This window comes from Archocentrus centrarchus, chromosome 15 (assembly GCF_007364275.1).
Source record: "Archocentrus centrarchus isolate MPI-CPG fArcCen1 chromosome 15, fArcCen1, whole genome shotgun sequence".
NCBI classification, from domain to species: Eukaryota; Metazoa; Chordata; class Actinopteri; order Cichliformes; family Cichlidae; genus Archocentrus; species Archocentrus centrarchus.
In genome coordinates, this window is record NC_044360.1 from 16,411,886 (window position 1) to 16,433,971 (window position 22,086).

At 39.3% G+C, this 22,086-nt stretch overlaps 3 protein-coding genes across 5 annotated transcripts; 1 reads left to right on the forward strand and 2 right to left on the reverse strand.

The window, feature by feature from the left end:
- Positions 1-1,179: 1,179 nt before the first annotated feature.
- Positions 1,180-6,530, reverse strand: lrit2 (leucine-rich repeat, immunoglobulin-like and transmembrane domains 2). 2 transcript variants are annotated; one of them, XM_030748365.1, is made up of 4 exons: positions 6,301-6,529; positions 5,245-6,035; positions 3,480-4,219; positions 1,180-1,697 (listed from the first exon to the last, which is right to left on the reverse strand). In XM_030748365.1, the coding sequence occupies exons 1-4, from the start codon at positions 6,408-6,410 to the stop codon at positions 1,671-1,673; spliced, it is 1,668 nt and encodes a 555-aa protein (XP_030604225.1). In that variant the 5' UTR covers positions 6,411-6,529; the 3' UTR covers positions 1,180-1,670. The 2 variants fall into 2 exon arrangements, with proteins under 2 accessions (XP_030604225.1, XP_030604224.1); XM_030748364.1 differs by having other exon boundaries at positions 1,180-4,219; positions 6,301-6,530.
- A 543-nt stretch (positions 6,531-7,073) lies between these two features.
- lrit1a (leucine-rich repeat, immunoglobulin-like and transmembrane domains 1a) lies at positions 7,074-12,002 on the reverse strand. 2 transcript variants are annotated; one of them, XM_030748554.1, is made up of 5 exons: positions 11,698-12,002; positions 10,718-11,178; positions 9,517-9,822; positions 8,145-9,184; positions 7,074-7,300 (listed from the first exon to the last, which is right to left on the reverse strand). In XM_030748554.1, exons 1-5 carry the CDS (start codon positions 11,817-11,819, stop codon positions 7,292-7,294), a joined length of 1,938 nt encoding a protein of 645 aa, XP_030604414.1. In that variant the 5' UTR covers positions 11,820-12,002; the 3' UTR covers positions 7,074-7,291. The 2 variants fall into 2 exon arrangements, with proteins under 2 accessions (XP_030604414.1, XP_030604413.1); XM_030748553.1 differs by having other exon boundaries at positions 7,074-9,184; positions 11,698-12,001.
- Positions 12,003-14,454: 2,452 nt separating this feature from the next.
- Positions 14,455-21,424, forward strand: rgra (retinal G protein coupled receptor a). The gene is made up of 7 exons (XM_030748333.1): positions 14,455-14,832; positions 15,095-15,251; positions 15,718-15,839; positions 16,329-16,482; positions 16,575-16,692; positions 19,687-19,800; positions 20,187-21,424. The coding sequence occupies exons 1-7, from the start codon at positions 14,754-14,756 to the stop codon at positions 20,328-20,330; spliced, it is 888 nt and encodes a 295-aa protein (XP_030604193.1). The 5' UTR covers positions 14,455-14,753; the 3' UTR covers positions 20,331-21,424.
- The last annotated feature ends 662 nt before the right edge of the window (positions 21,425-22,086 follow it).

Below are 22,086 nucleotides of genomic sequence, written 5' to 3' on the forward strand. Positions count from 1 at the left end.
GCCAGGATTACTGGGCTATTTGATAGAGGATTACAGAGTGGAAAGTTGCAAAGAGCATTGATGCTTTAGAGTGAAAGAAAGCATGCAGGGTTCAGAAGACCTAGAATATGTTTGAAGCAACAGAGAGTTTAAAGGGTAAATAAAATGTCTGTTTTCCTTGCTAAAACACAATAAAGCCTTGTGTGTAGAGGGTCAACTTCTTGTTGAATGTTACTGCTGATGAGGTCAATAGTAATGCATTTCTTTATGCAACATTAGGGTAAGTGGGGAGAAAAACAAGATAAATCCTGTGCTGTCCTGTGCCAAAATAGCTGGAATTGTGTGCTTGCAGAATTCAGAATGTATTGTGTCATGAACAGTGGAAAAGGATTACAACAAAAAGCAGCATCAATCCCCCACCCACAAATCATATAAACACATCTGAACAAGAAAGAAAGCAGATGTATTGGTGCTCCAGAAAATGAGAGCTGCCAATCTCAGCCAGTCATTTAAAACCCTGAACTTAAGTGAATACATGCAAGCCCCATCAGAGATGAACTGATCTTCTTGCGTCACAGGGGACAACACATGGAGATGGAGGAGAGGGCCTGTGTGATCTGATCATAAAGTGACGGCAGGAGGGGATATTGGAGAGGATGCCAGTGTTTGGGTATTATGTCAAATGAACAATGCCATTGGCCAAGGGATATCTGATGTGCCATCTGTGTGGGTTGGTCAGTGCAGATCATATGTGATGCAGTGTTGCTGTGTGGCGTGTTCACAGAAAAGAGACTGGAATTGTGACGTACATGTACAGTGACCGAGATAAGATTAAAAATATATGAATAAATCTTTACAGTTTACATAAAGACTTTCACTGAATGCCTTGTGGTGAAATTTTCAACATTATGTCTATGAAAGGGAAACTTCCCCTGTGCATAAACTTATATTATGGAGGAATTTAACTCAGATGCAACATGAGAATTTTTGCAATTTGATTTTTAAAACTTCACCTAGCTACAATATGCTGCCTACATAATCCTGTGCTACATAGCCACAAACTATATAAAAGAGTGAAAAGGTTGAGGCTTTGTCCCTCGTTTGAGAGTTTTCTCTCATAATTCTGCTTTAAAAGAACTATGAAAAAGAGATTAACAGACGATGAACAACACACAGTATGTTTTAAAATTAAAGGTTTTATGTTGGGTATTTAAAAGAATCTATAGTAATTGATATTAATTCAGCATATGCACATGCTTGATATAAAAACTTGTTAGAATTTGTAGAAAATGCAGTAAAACAACCACTCTAGCATATACTCGTGATAACAGATTGGGGTATATACTGTATGCACTATCACACAAAAATTTAACAGGGACATTTTCTATTGACAAAGTGCACAGTTATTTCACATAATCATCATTTGTTTTTTCTTAATCAAGATTCAGCCTAACATCAGCTTTAGCCTGATGTGAAGGAAATGAGATGGAAGCAGTACACATGTAATTTTAGCTACTAACACATAACTTTGATTTAAATCAATAGCAAAGGTTTCCAAAAAAGTAGAAATATAAAATGAGTGATGACTGATATCTAAACATGCAAGAGAGACATATTATACTTCAGACTGAAAAAATCAACTTCAGCACAGTCTCTACCCTGGTGCAAATCCTTGACACAACGGCCATCATTCACATCTTTGCAACAACCTCCTCGGCCTAGAACAGAGGAAGAGATAAGATTAAAAGCAAGGCAGAAAATATTGTCATTCCCTTGAATATTGTAGTAAAGTAAGCCTAATAAAGTACAGTGCTGTGCAAAATTCTTGACCCACCCCTCAGTTCTTTATATTTTGATAGAAAAAAAATGGGAAATAGCCACGGAGATGTGTTGAAACGGTGAATAATGGAAATGGAAATATGGTTTATAAGACAAAAATAGAGTTTGTACAATTCTAACAAGCTTGAAAGTCAATATTTATTCTTCAACACACCCTGAATTTTCTTAGTCAAGCTTCCTTATAATTTCTTTTAGTCTTCAGGAATAGTTCTCCGGGTCCATTCAAAGCTCTTCTGTGAATGTTGGCTGCTTCTTGTTCCATTCTCTGTTAAGGTGAGGTGATATTGCTCCATTGTGTGTTTTTCTATCAATGTATGCTTTTACTACATTGGCAATGTGTTTGTGCTGAAAAATGACGGTGTTGTCGATCAGATGCTTTTCACGTGGTATTGCATGGCGGATCAAAATTTTCTGTGTTCATGATTCAAAAAAGGTCCAATTCTTGTGTAATTTGGCATACTTAGCCGTTTCTCATTGTTCCCCTTCCTTAAGAAAGGCTTCTTGACAGCCAGCCCTCCACTGAGACTATTTCTGATGAGGCTTTGCTGAACAGCAGATGGATCAACTGAAGAGCCAGATACATCTCTCAGGGCCTGTGTCAGGCCTTTTTTTTTTTTTTTTTTTTTTTTAGGTCTGTCACCTCTTCTTTTGTCCTCCACTGTCCAGTTTCTTCATTTTTCTTTTAACGGCACATTGCACACCATGCTAGATGTGCCAGGTTTTCAGCTAATAGTTTTTTAGGAATCACCTTTTTGGTGCAAAAATACTATTACATTCCTGTCAAACTGTGTTATCTTTGGTATTTTTCATAGATTCAACTAAAGAAATGGGACTACTGTAAATGGTGTATTTTTGCAACAGGCTGCTAGTAACAAAGTGCCAAGAGATACAGTTTTAAATTGGTTCATTGTCTGTTATGTGTAGACACAGGTGCTTTTTTTAATGCTTGATTCAGAGGATGGTGTTAAGTGGATTAACAAACAAAAAACATTCCTCTGAAAATGGCCAAATCATGACTTCTGTTATTTGCAACATCTGAAATATATAGTTCATGTATGCTGACTAGAAAATAGTGAACCCCAGAAGCAGGTGCTATTTGATATACTTAACCCAAGAAAGATATAGAACAGAGTGGAAAGGCTGGTGAACATCTATGCACAGCAGGCAAGAAGGAATATGATTAGTAGTGTCAAGTTTATGCAACTTCCAGGTTATGTATTCAGTCAGGAGCACCCAAAGGCCAAGTGAAATGTGCCTAGAGGGAAAGATGATGATAATGATGATGGTCAGGAACAGGGACTGCTTGGAAAATTAGTGGGAAAAAAAAGCAGCCAATGTCCAAATAAATACTTCAGAAAGATCTTTAGAAAGCCTGGAGAACTACTGCTCAAGACCACTTAAAGAGATTTACAAATAAGTCTGGCTCCTTGGAAACAAAATATGAAGAAATAAGGGGTGGTTCGAGACTTTTGCACAGTGTTGTCAATCTGTTTTTTTCTATTATATAGTCCAAAAATAGAAAGTGAAACATTGTTTTATAACATATCACTGTCATGTTTTCCCTCATTGTTTTAACAAATGGTTATTCAATATAGTTCAGCTGTGAGTCTGCTGTGGTCAGCTTTGGCCTTATGCAGTCTGTCATCTGACCTCCTCCTCACCTTCCTGTCTTCACTGGAATCTTTATTAACCAGCCCCTCGTCGCTGGCAGCCTGCAGACTGTCGAAGGTACCCTGCCTCTCCCTTTCCATCCCTCCTGCTGAGCTTCTGTCTCTCCTTCGGTTCTTCCAGCTCTCCATTATACCCTCCAAACAGGCAAACCTGATGTCAGTGGTGCAAGCATACATGCCTATAGGCACCGCCAGGACCATGGCTAAAACTATCACTACTATATGAATCAGCTTCTCCCTCTGTTCCATCTCAGTGATGTCACTTCCTGTTACAAAGACAATGCATTGTTCTGGACGTGGTGCCTGATTCTTGAGGGTTACACATATTTCATATTTGGTTGCAGGCATCAGATCAGAGATGGAGTAAGAATTAATCCCAGGGCCAATGTAGATCATTTCTTTTTTGTCAGCATCTGCACGACCAAAGTGGATCGTGAACCAGGTTTCAGCAGGTCGTTCTAGGGCGGCGAACCATTCGATAGAGATGCCCCGTACTGTCTGCTTGGCAATGCGGATGTCAATGTAGACATTTTCATCACCAGCACTCGGTGCAGCTGGGAGGAGAGATGACTGGGAACTTCCTGCAGAGCGCACCTCTAGGAGAACACTGACAGATGAGTTTCCAATGAAGTTGACAGCAGTGCAAGTGTAGACACCATGATCAGCTGCATGGAGAGAGGGGATCACCAGGATTGATCTGATGGTGTCATCATCCACTCTTTCCTGTGATTCTGGGAGGACATTAAGAGTATCCACTGTTATTTATAGGACATGCAAGCTTACAAAGTAAAATGCTTTGGAAATTAATGAATAATAATGTTTTTTCCTCATAAAAAAAAAAGGTTAAACAAAAATGTCCTGCAACTCATCGTCCTCAAACACACAAAGAAGAAACAACAGTTGCGTCCTATACTGTATTGGACATCCATAGATACAGATTGTACATATTGCATATTGTTGTTTTAAACAGTTAATTGTTCAGTCCACGGCATGTCACAAAAAACAACTAATGCGCATCAAATATTATGTAAATCTAAGGTGAAGTGATCATTGCCTATGTTTCCTGATCAAAAATATGGAAAGCTGAAAACAATTTTCTGTAACTTGTGACAAAGATACCTACTCTGTATCTCTGACAACAGCAAACCCCCAAAATTAACAACTTAAACTACTTCTTGTTCTTTATAAGTCAAAATAGTGGATGATTTGCTTTTCTTTATCCACTAAATCAGAGATTTAAGCTAATAATTATCCTTGTGTGAGCTCACATTATTATATATTACATTATAATTATGTAATTCTTTTAGTTACGTGGCTCAGTGTTGCTATAATGTTTGGATTAGGAATATTTATTATCACCTAAAATAATAAGACAAATAAGTGTCAGTAACAGAAACAGTAGTGGGACAGGAAGGGGGGCAGTAGCCTGGTTATTATTGGTTTACATGTTGTTTGAAATCATTGATCTGCAGTAAGCACTTCACTCAGTAGGTCAAGTCTAATGACGCAGAGGTTTAGTTAATTACAAGATTGCCCAACAAGGTAGACAACAGTGCACACTCTTAATCAACACTGATGGTATTGTGCAGATTGGTGGTGCTTACATCACGGTGTGCATATATGGAGTTTTAATCCTCTTAGTCTTAACGAAAGTTTGCTTCTCCACGATTAAAACATGTGTTTAAGTATCAGTTTTATTGCAATTTATCGAGTGAACTAGCATATAAATGACACCCTATGGACATCACACTCTTACCGTGAAATCCTCTGATTATCTTCAGGCCATATGCCCACCACACTGAAGGGTCTGGCCTTGCCTTGGCGATACATAACAAGGTGACGTTGGCGCCCTGAGGCAGGCTGATGTTGGTGGACGGAGTGCTGACTTCAGGCTTCATGCACGCCTGTAGCTCTATCTCATGGAAGAACTTGCCCGCCCTAAAGTCCGGCCCTGAGCAGGTCAAGTAGGAGTTCATTAGAATAATCGGGGGGCTCAGGGACCTGATGAACTCCACAAAGCCCTTCAGGCGACAATCGCAGAGCCATGCGTTGTCGTGGAGCGCCAGGACGACGTTCGGCCCGGATATGGTCGCCTCCCGCTCCTCCATGTTCTGTAGTTTTTGGTAGAGAGGCCAGTTTTGGAAGACCTCCTTCGATATCACCGTAAGACGATTGAAGGATACGTCTAAGTAAGTCAGACCTGGCAAAAATCTTAACGCATGCTCCGGTAAGACGTCCAGCTGGTTGTGCTTCAGATCCAGGATTTTGAGGGCCGGCGTGTCCTCGAACGCTGTCCATGGTACTGACCGCAGCTTATTTCCTTGCAATCGGAGTTCAGTTAAGTTCCTCAAACCCTCCAGACCCTTTGAGTTTATCAGTGTGATATCATTAAAGTTCAACCACAAGTTCTCCAAGGTCGGCGTTTTTGAGAAAGCTCCTCTGGGTATTTCAGTAAAATGGGACTTTTCTATTCGTATTTTGGTCAACTCGTGTGGAAGGTTCTGTGGTATAGCCCCAAACGCGCTCTCCTCCATACATATTAGCGACCTAAGATTAAAAGGAAGAGTTTATATGATCACATTATTCTTTTTTCTTTTTTCTTTTTTTGTATTATCTGTTTGTATAATAGGATCCACGAGTTAGGAACTTATATCTAAAAACAAATGTCACTTTCTGAAGGACATCTATTCTGTTTTTTTTTTTTTTTCATACAACTATATTCTGTATCATTGACTTTTACACCAGCACCCACTGATATATAAGCAGAATAAAAATACCTGTGAGGACAGAACTGTTTGAAATCAGGTCTTACCTTCCATGTCGGTCTTCTACACAGCTGCACCCGGGTAAACACTGAGGAAACGTTTCACACGCCTGAATGTTTATTAAAACTATAACTAGCAGGTAACAAATTATGTCCATAGTCCGCAGAAGAAGAAGAAAAACCCTTAATTTGAGGGCTACATTCGTGCTCCAGACATGTCGAGTGCAGCAGACGACAGAAGCCTATTAAGCTTAATCCCTGATGTACAGTGCAGGAAGACGTGACATCTAAATCTTGGGCAAGGCACGCACTTAGTGTCACTAGGTCTGACCCACTGTACTTTTAAGATGGCACCACTTTCTGATTAGTCATAAATAGTTAAATGGTTGACATTGTTTGAGACATTAAGTCTGCCTATATAAAAGATATTAAGTTGTTAACTGACTTACTTAAGTGAATATTTTCCAGATTTTTCCATTAAATAAGGTCCCTTAGAGTATGAATTAAAAAGCTAATTAAAAAATTGTGCCTCTGGAGGATAAAACCCCTGCAAGAAGAGTTTTTCATAATCTGGTAACAGGAAATTGTTTTTTTATTAATAACTTATGATTCATGTATTATTTATTCACATCACCAAAGTTATTACAACTTACAAATCCAGGATTTATACCAATGTGGAGATAGTTTGTAGATTTTGAACTACCTGCTGAAAAGTAGCACGAATATTACAGAGACCTCTAATATCTTCAGGATGGAAACAGAGGTCAAAAACAGATTAGTGTGGTGAGGTGAAGCAGAGCTATAAGAACATATAAGATCACTCAAGTACATATAAAAGTTTATTTAACTATATTCAAATACATACGTATCATTAGAATGAACAGATCTACTTTTAATGGGGTAACGGTGCCTTTAGGTGGCACAAAATAGGTACATAGAGAGATTTTAAGTATGTGTCTTATTGCGGGAAATATAAATTATTTAATGTTTCCTTTTGCATCATTTCTACCCTATTTACATCATGTCATAGTTCAGTCTTTCAGTACTTGTCTCCAGCTCCAGCTTCTCTCCATTCACCAGAGTATTGAACCATGCCTATGTGTATATCTTCTCTGAGAACATATGACAGATATATACAGAGGCACAGAATTAACTGTATATGTAAGTGTACATAATCCAATAAAGTATTTACAAATCATACACATACATATATGATATAAACAATGGATTATCTACCATTGAGTTCCCTTTAAATCAGACTGGGTTGAAGAGGTTTCTTCGCTGGGCAGTGCACGTGAGGTGAAATAAAACTTACAATGTTTGCCATGTTCTTTCATTTCATATATCATGTTTTTCTCTTACAGGCTTAGTGATAAAAACATTCCTTTAGATATGAAAGCATGAGTGAGCTTGGATTTTAATATTGATGGGTGAATATGTATATAACAGTCCAGTGGGTTTCACACTATCTGCAAGAAACATGAGTTTTACCAGAACTACCCAGTTAACCAAATTCTTTAAACTGATATTTCCATTATAGTGCAGCGTGCAAAAGTCCTTTGATAGAAGTTGGCTCTCTGTGGTGGAGGAGTTGGTGGCATTATCCAGCGAGGAGGAATGGGAGGAGGGGAATCCCATTGTGTGGGTGTATGGGAGCGTGTGGGAGAGGGACTGACATCAGGATGCTGCTGAGGGGGAGAATACGAGTGATGCTGGGGATACGGATGTGGGTGGAGATGGGGATGAGGGTGAGGGTGGGGATGGGGGCGGGCACGCGAATGAGTTTTGGGGTTTGGACTGTGACGTGAGTGCGGGTGAGTGCGGGGAAGATGATGTGGAGCAGGAGCCGGAGCTGGAGCATGACGTCAGCAGAAGTACTCATTAGGCTGTCCCTCTATCTTAGCTGTGGCCTCGGAGTCCAGGCTGGAGCGGGCTGACAGCAGCCGGTTGGACTCCTCAGGGTTCAGTCTGTTCAAATACTCGCCCTCAAGCCCTTTGGCCTTTGTGCCAGGGGAGAGTGTTTCAAAGGTAACATATGAATCTTGGATGTCTTTTGATTTCTTCCCCCAGTACTTCTGAATGCGTCTCTTCAGCGCCCCGCAGCATACAATAACAGTGAGCGGGACTGCAATGATACAGGCGACTGTGATCACAATAACATTAATCAGCTTCTGGGTACCAGTAGCACTCGCTGCTTCATCAGTGGAAAATATGACACACTGCTCCTTCTTGGGGATCAGACCCTTCACACACACACAGGCAATGTACTTGGTCCTGGGCACTAACCCATCAATGGTAACACGGTTCTGCCCAGCTCCAACATTGATCTTTCTCATGTCCCTCTCTCCAAACACCGCATAGAGTACACTAAATGCTGTTGTGTTTTTGGCTTTAGGGGCTCTCCAATTCAGAGAAATTGTATTGTCTGTGTCTCCCACAACTTTTACTGAGCGGACCACTCTGTCCGGGTCCTGCTGTAACGAAGAGGCGTTGGCTGCCAAGTTGCTTAGATTTGTCTTCTCCAGATCCAGCAGCGCATCTGAGTTTGGGGAGGTGGCAGGCCCTGGGGTGTCTCCTTCAGCCAGGCTGTAACTGGATAGTCCAGGATCAGGTCCAAGACCAGGCAGAAGGTCAGGATCCAGGGCAGGCAAGGATGAAGGGGTGGAGGTTGGAACCACATATCTGGCCACCAGTTTCTCCTGGTAGGCAGCTTTGCCCATTTGATTTGGTTTTTTTACTTTGGGCTTCTTGTCATTGTTTGTTTGGTTCCCCTCTGGTTTTGGTGAGTTAGAGACAATCAGAGAAATGACAGCCTCGGCGTTCCCTGCATAGTTAGTGGCTCTGCAGATGAATTTCCCTGAATCACGGTAGGACACCGCTGGGACACTGAGGACTGACCAGGTGATTCCTTCCTTTGAGGTTTCCTGCTGGACTGTTTTGGCAGAGAGGGAAGAATATGGTTCTTACACAATAGCAGATGAAAAAATAAAAGTAATATAGAAAAAAGTTAAAATATAATTTGACACCCAAGAAATGCCCCCTTTGACAAATGTGAAAAGAGACAACAAGCTGGTGATTACACAATGTTGCATTGATCATCAGTGTTGTATAACTCACCATGGTGGCAATAGCTGTCACTCAGACTTACTAATGCTACTAGTAGCTTTCTATTTAATTAACAGCAGCACTCCAGCGCAGACAAAATCATCTTATCTCAAGCACAACCCAGTGAAAGACCCTGACATCAAATAGCTGCTGACTCACCTGTTCCATTGAGGGGTCGTCCATCTGCCCTGCGCCACGTCAAGTCTGGTATAGGGACTCCAATGGTCCCACACCGGAGCAGAACATTGTTTCCAACAGCACTCCTGACTCGTGCCACAGCTGTATGGATACGTGGAAGCTGACAGCGACGGAGCTCTGCATCACTGAATAGGACCCCTGACACACTTTCCGGAGCCGAACATCGGAGTCTTGTGTCGATGAAAGCCACCGAAAGAGTCGGAGACTTCTGGAACTGGACCAAGTCATAGAGCCGACAGTCACACACCCAGGGGTTGTCATGGAGACCTGAGGGCGAGGGTACAAGTGAGGGTACAGGAAGAAGACAAGTGTCCAGCTGTGGGCAAAGTGATAGACCAGCCTGCAGATGGCTAGTGTTTATGTTAGGATGTTAATCCTGTAAGAGGATTGACATTTAATTCATAAACTACATCAAGGCCATGACTATGGCAATGATGACGATGGGGAAAGTGGACTAGAGATCAAGGTCAAGCTTTGCTGTCATTTCACACTCCCTAAAACTGTCATGCTTCTTATACATAGAGTGAAAGTCCTTGTGGATCACATCACCTGCTTATTGAAATGATAATAGAGCAGTTTCTCTCTCTTTCTCTCTCTCTCTCTCTCTCTCTCTCTCTCTCTCTCTCTCTCTCTCTCTCACACACACACACACACACATGCTTGTATGAAGTGTACCAACAGAGTGCATAGCATTTTTATATATACAATTTGAAGTGCTTTTTGTTTGTTGACAAATCATAACTGAAGTCCACCTGCAATAAGAGATACTGTATATAGTTTTGGACAAAAACAATTTAAATATGCTTACTGTACAACTATGTTACAATCTGTTGTAAAGACATGATTAAACATCAATATACTGGGAATAAATGTTAAAGAGGTAAATTAAAATATTGTCTTCATGTTAAAAACAAAATGTTACTTTTTTCCAAAGTGCATAATTTTTTTCATTTTAATAGTACATATTTTTATCACCAAAAGCAGATTCTATTATCAAATGATACTTTTCTTATAGTATGTATTCTTAAGATGCTGTTTGAAAATATTGCTTTGCACAAAATTAATGCACTTTCCTTCGAACACAGAACATGACAATGCATGTAAAGTGCGCTTTAGAGGATTTAAAGGGAGAGTTGATGTCTGGATGAGCACTGCCTCTCACCAAGTATCATCTTTGAGCTTTCTGGCCCTTGTATAGGCTTTGCAGCCAGCCAAGTGGACAGGACTTCTGCAGGCAGGGTCAGCAGGCTGTTGCTGGACAGGTCCAAGTAGGTGAGGTTCTTGATGTAAGTGGTGGCCTCCGCGGGCAGGGAGGTGAGCTGGTTGTTGTGCAAATCGAGTAGTCTGAGGCTGGGCATATCCATGAGAGATTCCCAAGGAAAGGCGATAAGGGCGTTCCCGTCCAGCCGAAGCTCTTCCAGGTTATAAAGTCCCCGGAAACTGTCCGGGTTCAAGGCGGACAGTGTGTTAAAAGACATCCACAAGAATTCCAAACTGGAGAGGTAGTTGAAGGCTTCGCTTGGTATCCGCTGGATGGATGTCTTCTCAATTCGCAGCTTGGAGGTATCAACAGGAAACCCAACAGGCACAAGAGATATCTCAGGATCATTGCAAATCACGCTCCTAAAAAGAGGGACACATTTGTGTTCACTTCACAAATTCAATTTGAGCATAGTTTAGAAATCAGTAAAGGTTAAAATTGAATCGAGTATTAATGACAATAAATGTGTAGTAAGTTCACAAGCAGCAAAAGCCATCTGGATAATAATTTTTAAAAAATGTATTCCCCATCCCATCAAAACACATAAAAGGCAGAGCTGAAAGGCTGAAAGTGCCTTTGAAAGATAATCCTGCATTAAATAAAATTGGAGCGACTTGCACTCCCTGAATTATCTTTTGTACACGTGTTCACCTCTGTGCAAACATCTGTCCTCATATGATAAGAAAATACATCCCTGCACAGAAAACAATACACAAGATAGTGTGTTTATATATGTGCATATATATATATATATATATATATATATATATATATATATATATATATATATATATATATATATATATATATATATATATATATATATATATATATATATATATATATATATTTATATATATACCTTTGGTCAACAAACTTACCTCGCCGTTGATCCATCACTCAGGTTGTGATAAAAGCAGCTGCACTGCGATGGGCAGGCGCTGACTGGGGAGAAAAGTTGACCCGTGGCCACGTAGAGCCCCAACAGCAGGACGAGGAACATTTTGGCCAACTTTTATGCATACGAAATTTGCCTACATGCGCCCACTTTGCGCCCACTAAAGTCAGTCAGACTTGTTATTTTTTTCTCTCTTTCATTTACAGGAATGTCATCCGTACGGCTCAGTCCCACCGCTTCGCTGCCCCATAGTGATCAGACTACTATGAGTCCCGAGATAAAAAAGGATAGACAAGGATTAGCGAAAAGACTGGCGTTCGTTTCATCTGGATGCGTATTGCATCCCGGAATCGGATAGGCTGCGCAGAGACGTCCCTATTTATTACCACAGAAAAACACTTCCGAAATGGTCATAATCCACTGTGATGTTTGCTTTTTTCTTTTTTTTCTTTGCCTCAAATGTAGCATGTTTATTTGAGCCCTGCCGTGACTGTTAATCTGCGAGTAGACTAGACATTGTTTTGCCACAAGGTGGCCCCTATATCATAGCCTGTGGCTCCTACCTCGGGGCCTCTCTTCATTCAGCGTTTAATTATTCAGGCAACTCTCTATTTTTAATTTTTTTTCAACTGGGGAACTGATATGAATTCATAATTTTACCACAAAAATATATTAAATTTTGTATTTGAAAACAAATTGGATTTTGATTAAAACAAAACAGGGATTTTCAAATGCATGACTTCTGAATTCATAATGAAGTTATGAGAAGAAGTTATGAATTCAATGAATTCATAACGTCTGGGTATTTTACAGGAAAGGAGACATAAATTATACTGTAAGTAATTTTAAGTACTGTATAATTTCTTCATAATGTTGTGGAAAACAAACAATATTTCTCCCTATTACAAGTACGCCTTCCTTACTTTTAAAATATATTGACATTCCATTTAATTACAGGGGAATTGAACCCTTAGTGACCGGGCCGTATTATAAAGTGTTATCAATTCGGTTTTTTGCAAAATGAGGTCAGAACGAAGCAATAAATTAAATCACCACTGTCCCATAGAGAAAAGTTTTGTACTTAGCATATCTCACTTCCTTCACATCTCACTGATGTCATTAATGTATCTATACATATACACATGTAAATGTACACATGTAAACTAACTATCAACAGGGATCTAATATTACCAAATTAATTTGACATAATAAAATGAAAAAGACTGCATTTCCAAGGAACTTATGTTAGCTCCATTTAAATGAAAGAGACTCCTGGGCTTTAGATTTCACCTCAGTAATCCATTTGGACACATGCCCACACTAGTAGGGAAAGACCTCCAATTGTTTTCCAGTGTAGGTAAATGCTACACATTTCTTGGTGCATGCCTTGTGTTCCCTAAGCTTTCATCACAGTATAAACTAAGCATTACAATTGGCAGGCATTTCTAAGTATGTTGACTCTAGACCACATTTAATGTCAGAGCTAGGTCATACACAAGATGTTTCATTTATTTATTTCTTATTCATTTTTTTTAAGTTTGACAGAGAATAATAAACCCTTTAGCTTAATAATACACATAATACATAAAAAAGAGAGTGCATGTCGAATCAAAATCAATTCTTTATTGGGGAAAACAAAGATATAAAAACAAAACAGGAGGAAACAAATCAGGGCAAAAGCACATCCAACTCACAGGTCCTACAGCATAGATGGTTTAAGAATTGTGGCGGTCACGTGGAACAATCACGTTCCCCTGCACTGAAAGGCAAAATATTCTATGTTGTATGGCAAGGAGGTGATCTCACTTACTGAAGCCAGTAAAGCCGTCCTTACATGTTGTATGAAACAGAGACTTTCTTAGAGGTGCAATATCATTCTTAGTGTTCAAAAGGTGTTTGCTTTATCATACATCATTGGGGTCAAAAGAAGCAGTGCATGAACACCCTCAACAGCAAGAGATATACATGCATTTAAATGTGAATCCTTGTTATAGCCCCATAAATCTAATGCATTACAGAGCTACACTGTATTTGTTTTAAAAAGTATAATTTGCAAATCATCCCTTTAGAATTATAAGTTTCTGACATTTTTTTTTTTTTTTACATTATTATCTAAATTTAACCAGATTCTTGATCCTTCTGAGACTGGGAGAGGCCTCAGCTGCAATATTGTAGGTTTGCCCCGTCCAGCCCTATATGGCATGAAGCTAAAACAGGATGACTCCACTGAAGTTTAGGAGAAACTTCCCCAAAGACTTCCCCAGTGAAGTCTCTACAGACATAATGTAGAGACATAATATTTTTTTGATGCTGTTCCAAAAGTGTGCACGTTTGTTTTATCCTCTGTCATTTCAGGCAGCTAACCGACACCCAATAAATACTTGGTGTCAGTCAGAGAATGGGTAAGATAACTGTTCTGAATTGTAACACATTAAATACATAAGGCTGCAAAGAACATTGTGTATATGGTTGACTTGAATCTGGATAGTGAATAATCTGTATACATTTTTTACCTGGCGATAACAGCAAATGTCCACAGACATATTCACTTGTGTATTTTCAACATTGCAGCCTCAGATAAGAGATCTTTTGATGTTTCGTGATTAGGTTTTAAATGTAAGTGTTGCTCTGATTGGCAGGGGGCTTTGGTTTACAAACACCTGTTGTGCCTCTTTAAAAGCAAGCCTGAGCAATACACGCGGCTGTGGGCTCCGTCAAAACTGCTCGTCTCGTCGTTTAACTTCAGCAGCGTGTGCATCCTCACCAGGACACCAAAACACAAAGGCTTGTTGTGCAATTAATAGAAGGGTTTATTGTTGCGGTGCGCAAATGCGCATTAAGGGTTACGTTCTGCGTTCATTAAGGCATTCCTGCACGGATTGGGGCGACAGAGAGGCTTTACATAATAAACTGCATGCATTCACGTGAAATGCCCCTTTAAAAGCGGTCTCTCTTCGGTCACACTGAAGGGCATCGTAAACAAGCGGACTGAGAGGAGTCTCTGACAGCTGCACTTTAGTGTGTCAAATCGGCTTCAGGATGGTCGCTTCTTACCCTTTACCGGAGGGCTTCTCCGAGATCGATGTGTTTTCTTTGGGATCTTGTCTGCTGGTGGAGGGTAAGTTATGTCTTGAAATTCAGCCAAATACTACGAGGACTTTGCCCTCTGTGTTTGCCATTAACTTATGCCATGACCCGTCTCCACCCGGTCATTGACTAATAACTGCAAATTAATCACTTGTGACCTGCAAGGAAAACAAAAAATTAATGCGACGCATGACCAGAGCGTGTTTTCTTTCGCCTTGAGGTGTGAGCTGTTTCGCAGTAAGCATTGCTGTGCGCACTGATGTGAATTGTGTATTTTTGTTCGTACCCCAAAGGTCTGCTGGGCTTCTTTCTAAATGCAGTTACAATGGTTGCTTTCTTCAAAGTAAGAGAGCTGAGGACTCCCAGCAATTTCCTAGTGTTCAGTTTAGCAATGGCTGATATTGGCATCTCCATGAACGCCACGATCGCCGCTTTCTCCAGTTTTCTGAGGTGAGTGATGCAACCACCCCTTTCATAATGAATCTCGATATCCAGCTACACGTGGGTGGGATGAAATGTTATGAGAAAATAATGCCGCTGACAATGGGCTACTGCTGGCCACCTGTTGTGACGAGTCATCTGTACAGCGCTATATAATCTATGCAGAGTATTACAATTAAAGCTGGGCTGTAGCGTGGAGGGGATCAATACAGAGCATATTCAATTCAGTTCAATTTTATTTATATAGTGCCAAATCACAACGAACAGTCGCCTCAAGTCGTTTTATATTGCAAGGTAAAGACCATACAGTGATTACAGAGAAAACACAAAAGTCATGAGCAAGCACTTGGCGACAGTGAGAAGCTTATGGATTAAATGCTATACTAGTGCTTTATCTGTGTATTTGTGCAGGCAAAAGTTGGTGTTTGAAGGATTTCTTAAGTCATTCAACTTTGAACACACCATCTGCCTTCAGGTACTGGCCTTATGGCTCTGAAGGATGCCAGACTCATGGTTTCCAGGGCTTCATGACAGCTCTTGCCAGCATCCACTTTGTAGCTGCCATCGCCTGGGACAGATACCACCAGTACTGCACTAGTAAGTCAATATCTGCTTGAGTTCTTGCACAGTGATGAAACCAAATGCAGTCCGCCTTGGTGCACAAATGTGTACATAACCAGACCAAGTGGGCTGCTGTCTTTACATTTTCTACAGATAATATAATGACAGAACATGCTAATAAAGAGCAAATAGAACAGTTGTTATGATATAGGCAGATGCCTCTGAAACAGGCTTGAGTGTTAAGCGTAAGTCCCACACCTTTAATACCAGTATACATGGACAAGCTGAAATACCTCAGCATTTGGCCCTCAGTTTGTACAGTTAGTACAGTGGTTATTACACCACTCTTTACGCTGTCATAAATGTTGCAAACAAACTGCTCTAGTGAAACATATTAGTTTTGTTATGACTGCAGATTGGCATCTCAGCAGCAGTGTGATGTTTTAAAAAAGCAAAAACAACAAAATAGTATTTGAATATGCATTCAGTGTTTAAACTAGTCATGAAGAATATTGTTCTTCCCAGGGACAAAGCTACAGTGGAGCAGTGCCATCACCCTGGCTGTATTTGTGTGGCTGTTCACTGCCTTCTGGGCTGCCATGCCGCTCACTGGCTGGGGAGAGTATGATTATGAGCCCCTGAGGACTTGCTGCACATTGGACTATAGCAAGGGAGACAGGTACTGTATACACCTATATTCTGCATGATGTTATAAATATATATAAATACGACTACCACTATTTTCAACATACTGCGTGTGTCTCGCCATAGAAACTATGTGTCCTACTTGATCCCAATGAGCATCTTCAACTTGGGCATCCAGATGTTTGTTGTCATGTCTTCTTACCAGTCCATTGCACAAAAATTCAAGAAGACAGGAAACCCCAGGGTAAGTACTCTAAATTAAATATCCAAAAGCTTTATATATATATATATATATATATATATATATATATATATATATATATATATATATATATATATATATATATATATATATATATATATATATATATATATATATATATATATACATATGATTAAAAGAAAAGCTCTGTAAATATCAAGATTCCATTTGGAGGTGCAATATTCACATATAAACACACAGAGAACAAACCCAAGTTTAACTGATTTTCAGGAATTACTCTAAAATCCACAAATTTGACATTTATGAGAACAGAGCCATAAATCCTAGAAATATGTAGTCCTTATAAAGGCTCTTCCTGCTTTGAAGTCACCCACTGAAAGAAATCAGAAGGATTCTCCTCAACCTAGCGTAAGCGCCACATCCTCATGTGGCCATTATTCAGAGAAACAAAACAGGCTGTGAATGAGGAGCATTTACACTGGGATATATGTAGGTCATTACCACAGGGGGAAGATCAGTGGCTTTAGCTGGGAATGTGGGCAGTAGCTGGTGTGCAGCGAGAAGAACAATGTTCAGTAGTGGAGTTCTGTAAGGGTTGAATCAGGTGGCCCGCTTTATGTTGCATAACCTCATTACTTACAGTCATCTGAGTTGGCTGGAACGACACTTTCATTACAAACACAAACTACCAAATGGAGACACCCAGTACTCCACCAGAGAAAAGCAATTATGTAATAATCAAATAGCTTATAGTCAAACTTTTTGAAAAGAAAGAAAGTATGCCATAAAACCTTGAGGCAGAGCGTTGCCCAGGTGTGTATTATGGCATAAAATTAAGCAGAGAAATTAGAGCTAAATGGTCACAAATAGGCTTGGTGTTATCTAGAAATAAAAACTAAGACTTGCAAATGTGAATCAACTTTTACAGATCCAACCATTTTTACTTCTGAAAAGCTTCAAGCACAAACAAAATTCCATTTTTTTTTTAATTTATTTACAGGTGGTTAATGGTATGTGTGTAGGGATTGCCTGATACACACAGATCAGAATGCATTCTGCATGTTGAGCTGGGAGACTCTGCCCAATCTCAGCATCACAGATTCACAATCACAGTGCTGCTGGAAAACCTGGACAAAATTGGAAGGATTTAAAAAAAAAAAAAAAAATACATTGGTTTGCCAACCCTCAGTTAAAATGTGTATAAACCATTTAGCAGACAAGAGAACAGCACTAAAGGACAGCTGAGTGGCTCATCTAGGGTTGCCAATTTCTACCTTACCAAAGTGCTGAGGCTGACCAAACTAATCTAAAAAGGAAGAGGCCTCAAAGCCCTTCCTTTATGAACCAAAAATATATAGATTAAATAAGCATTTTTATGCACACAGGAAAAAGTCTGAACATCAGGCTTTTTCAACATTTCAGTTTTACTTGAGTCACTTTACTTTAGTGTCATATCTATTACACATTTCAATGTCTATAATCCAGGTTTCAACAAAACATCATCATGAGCTGTTTACTTTGTTATATTTGATATACACACAGTAGCTAAATACATAATCTCTCTCTAAAATGATGCAGTTGCATGCATTTACCTACCAGGCACAGCAGAGTAAGCATAGCTTTTCCTACAAGTATTCTCAGTATGGAATGATCAGGATTTAAGAGCCTGTGATTTTGCATGTCTCTACACCTCAGGCAGAGTTTATTAGCTGTAGTCATTTGGTAGATGACTGCCATCCTCAAGTTCAATCCTGAGCTCCATTATAGCTGCTGGGACATTTTTATTGCCCTGTTTGTAAGTCAACAATATTTTTTCTGTGTTTTTAAGTTTTATTATAGAGACTTTTTAGTACTGTGTAATGTTTGCACATTCTCCCAGGGCCTCTGTGGTTCTCTGTGGCTACTCCGGTTTCCTCCCACAGGCCAAAGCAATGAATGTTAGGTTAATTGGTGATTCTAAATTTGATGTAGGAGTGGACGTGAGCATGAATGGCTGTCTGTTTGTCTGTGTTAGCTCTGTAATGGACTGCAGCCTGTAAAATGCAGGCTATTTTCAGCAAAGGCATTATTGTGCATAAGGATGTGTGCCTCTAACGGCATACAGGCCTCTCTAAACAATAAACTCACTACCCATATATTGCGGCAACTGGTTGTAGTAACAATGGGAACACATTTTACGATACCATAAGTGGCTTTAGTTAGTATCATTACACACACACACACACACACACACACACATATATATATATATATATATATATATATATATATATATATATATATATATATATATATATATATATATATATATATATATATATATATATATATATATATATACACACAAAACCACCATGTAGCCTAGTAAGTAAGCAGATAAGTAAGTAAAACTTTATAAAGATAAAGATAAATATCTTAAACCAAACATAAACCCTAGTTTTGACCATCTCTTAAGTGCAGCATACATCTGTGGAGCTATGCGAGCAGAGCATTTAAATCTAGAAAGAAGAGAAAGAAAGAAACAAAAAGACATTTGTATGCACAGAAAGCTTTTCTAAAGCACCCCCACCGCCACCACCACCACCACCCAAAAAAAAAAAAAACAGCTCTGTGAGGTCACAAAGGTGAAGAAAAGGCAATACAATGTCAAGTAAAACAGGATAAATGAACTTACAGCTACTTTTAGCTATATGCTAAGGGTGTTAATACTGCTCTGTATGTGTGAACTGTGGCACACAAGAATGTCTGCTTTGATCCTTGGATTACAACAACCTGTTCTCTCAGTCACTCACTGTTTTTGTTTTCTAGCTTAGCATTAATGATCTTAACGCAACCTCTTTTTCACCCAGGCATGTGACTTGCCTCCAAGCAGAAAACCTCATGACGCAAAACATTTTTGTCTCTTTCCCTCTTTGTGGCTTGCTAACCATTTTTGTTCTATTCCTCTCTTTTCCCCACTTTTTATTCCTTTGCACATTTATCCTTTCTGCTCTACCAATTGTTTTCACCCGGCAGTTCAACCCAAACACTCCTCTGAAGACTATGCTGTTTTGCTGGGGCCCCTATGGGATCCTGGCTTTCTATGCTGCTGTGGAGAATGCAAACCTCGTCTCACCCAAGCTCAGGATGGTAATGACTATCATTGTATACTATGGCACTAAAACTTTCTAGTATAAATCTTTTTTTTTTTTTTTTTTTTAAATTGAACCTTTATTTTACCAGGAGAATCCCACTGAGATTTAAAATCCCTTTTACAAGGGAGTCCTGGCCAAGACGAGCAGCAATATACAGAGATACAGAACAACAGACACAAAAACAAACATATACAACAGCAGTTAACATAGAGGTGAAATAAAATCATTAGACTTGAAAATTAAAACATATGTGTATTTAACCAAAATATCTCTTCAGTTAAAACACTTACAACCAGACATCTGTACCTCAAAGTTTTTTAAAATGTGTTAAAAACAAAGAAAACTGTAAATGACCACAGTTGTTGTGTCCTGTCTCTGCAGATAGCACCTATCCTGGCCAAGACGTCTCCCACCTTCAATGCCCTTCTGTACGCACTGGGAAATGAGAATTACAGAGGGGGTATTTGGCAGTTAATCACCGGGGAAAAGATTGATGTGCCTCAAACTGAGAACAAGTCCAAATAAACTAAGCAAGCAATATTTACATGCATACTGTCCTTGTGGTTTCTCACAGGTACATAGAAGTTTCTGTTTGCGAGTGTCTGTGCATGTGGTGTGTCTTGAGCAGTGGTAGCCATTGCATTTGTTCTCTCCATTGTGTCTGCAGTTGTATTTCTTGAAGGACTGTCATATTGCAAAAGAAAAATGTGAAGTAACTTGTACCCCCTAATGGACTTTGGGAGAGCAGCATTGGTTTATTATACCAAAAAAGTACAGCAAAAAAATTGGGCTTGGCTACGTCTGTAACTAACTTGATTTCTCTGGTTTTCAATTTAAATGTGATTTATTTTCATTTTGAGTTCATCTTAATAATTGCTTACCATAAACATATCCATCCATTCATGTTAATCCGACTGGTTTCAATGCAAACACTCCAACAAAGCAAGTAATGCATGGAGCGTCACACCATATTATGCAGATTACAGCAAATATTGCTATTTATTTTTTAAGGACTTTATTACTGCAGCCTGGCCTCTATTAATCATTTTTCATTATGCTTAAAGTGCAAATGTCATTGCAGACAGTAATCTGAGCATTTTCTCCTCACTAGTTGCCTATTTTTGCCATCTGGTTGAAGATGAAAGGCTCTTAAATAGATTAATTCAGCTAAAAAACGAGACATCGCAGTTTGACATTCAAAAGGCATTTCTTAATCCTTACCGTGCCTGTTAATGAAATATGAACGTGCATCCAGGCCACTGATATCCCATCATGTGTTGTAGGGTTGTGAGTGATCGCTGTATCCAGGGTAGAACTGCATTAATCCTCTAAATAAGAGGACCATTCTTGAATTCACACCCCCCACAACAGTCCCTGCCTGTAGATTAAGCGAACATGCCTTTCTCCTACAGACCAGCATCCAAAATAAAAACGCAAGTCTGCAATAATAAAATATCAAGAACTCTGAATTTATCAGTGTTATCGACACAAGCAAATTTATGTCTGGTTTAGAGTTAACATTTCATTTTATATATTTGACTTTTGCATATCATGAAATTTGTTCTTACCACAAAAAAAAAAAAAAATCATTATATAATGACTATTTTTAAAGTAGGTTTCAAAAACCAAGTAGCACACTCTTATGGTTTTCTTTTACTGAAGGATGTTATTTATAATATAAAATGTTAAACTATAAAACACGCATAAACCTTCAGGGGACAGAGGAGTGTTTCTGAATTAAATATAAAAGCTTAGATATATGTTTATATAGGACATCTTTTTAAAGACGTGGGATATTTTAACAAATCATTTTTCTGTTTTATAATGAATGCGTTCAGTTCATGATGTAGCATCCAGTTGTGGTTAGAAGTTGGAAATGATTGTACAGCATATCTATTTTTTTCCAATGACCAGATTGTCCCTTAGCAAGTTGCAACTCAACCAGACGCGTTTGGTAGCCATCAACAAGCTTCTGGCATAATTCTGGCTCAATATTTGACCACTCTTTGCGGCAGAATTGGTAGAGTTTATTTAAATTGCTTGGTTTCCTGGCACAGACCTTGCTTTTAAGCTTAGTTCACAAATTTTCAATAGGGTTGAGGTCAATGTTTTAAGAAAAGCCATCCCAGAAGCTTAATGTTGTTCTGCTTTATGTGTTTAGGATCATTGTCTTGTTGGAACACCAAATTGTGTCCAAGTTTCAACCATGTAGCTGCTGATTTGAGGGGAAGTTGAAAAATTTGGAGGTAGTGCTCCTTCTTCATTATTCTGTCCGCTTTGT

Coding starts and splice junctions, on each gene's coding strand:
- lrit2 (XM_030748364.1), bottom strand. CDS start 6,410: ATGGACATAATTTGTTACCTGCTAGTTATAGTTTTAATAAACATTCAG. Junction 6,036..6,300: donor GTAGAAGACCGACATGGAAG/GTAAGACCTGAT, acceptor TTTTAATCTTAG/GTCGCTAATATGTATGGAGG. Junction 4,220..5,244: donor GATAATCAGAGGATTTCACG/GTAAGAGTGTGA, acceptor ATGTCCTCCCAG/AATCACAGGAAAGAGTGGAT.
- lrit1a (XM_030748553.1), bottom strand. CDS start 11,819: ATGTTCCTCGTCCTGCTGTTGGGGCTCTACGTGGCCACGGGTCAACTT. Junction 9,823..10,717: donor AAGCTCAAAGATGATACTTG/GTGAGAGGCAGT, acceptor CCTCGCCCTCAG/GTCTCCATGACAACCCCTGG. Junction 9,185..9,516: donor ACGACCCCTCAATGGAACAG/GTGAGTCAGCAG, acceptor CTGCCAAAACAG/TCCAGCAGGAAACCTCAAAG.
- rgra (XM_030748333.1), top strand. CDS start 14,754: ATGGTCGCTTCTTACCCTTTACCGGAGGGCTTCTCCGAGATCGATGTG. Junction 15,252..15,717: donor GCTTTCTCCAGTTTTCTGAG/GTGAGTGATGCA, acceptor ATCTGCCTTCAG/GTACTGGCCTTATGGCTCTG. Junction 16,693..19,686: donor AGAAGACAGGAAACCCCAGG/GTAAGTACTCTA, acceptor TTCACCCGGCAG/TTCAACCCAAACACTCCTCT.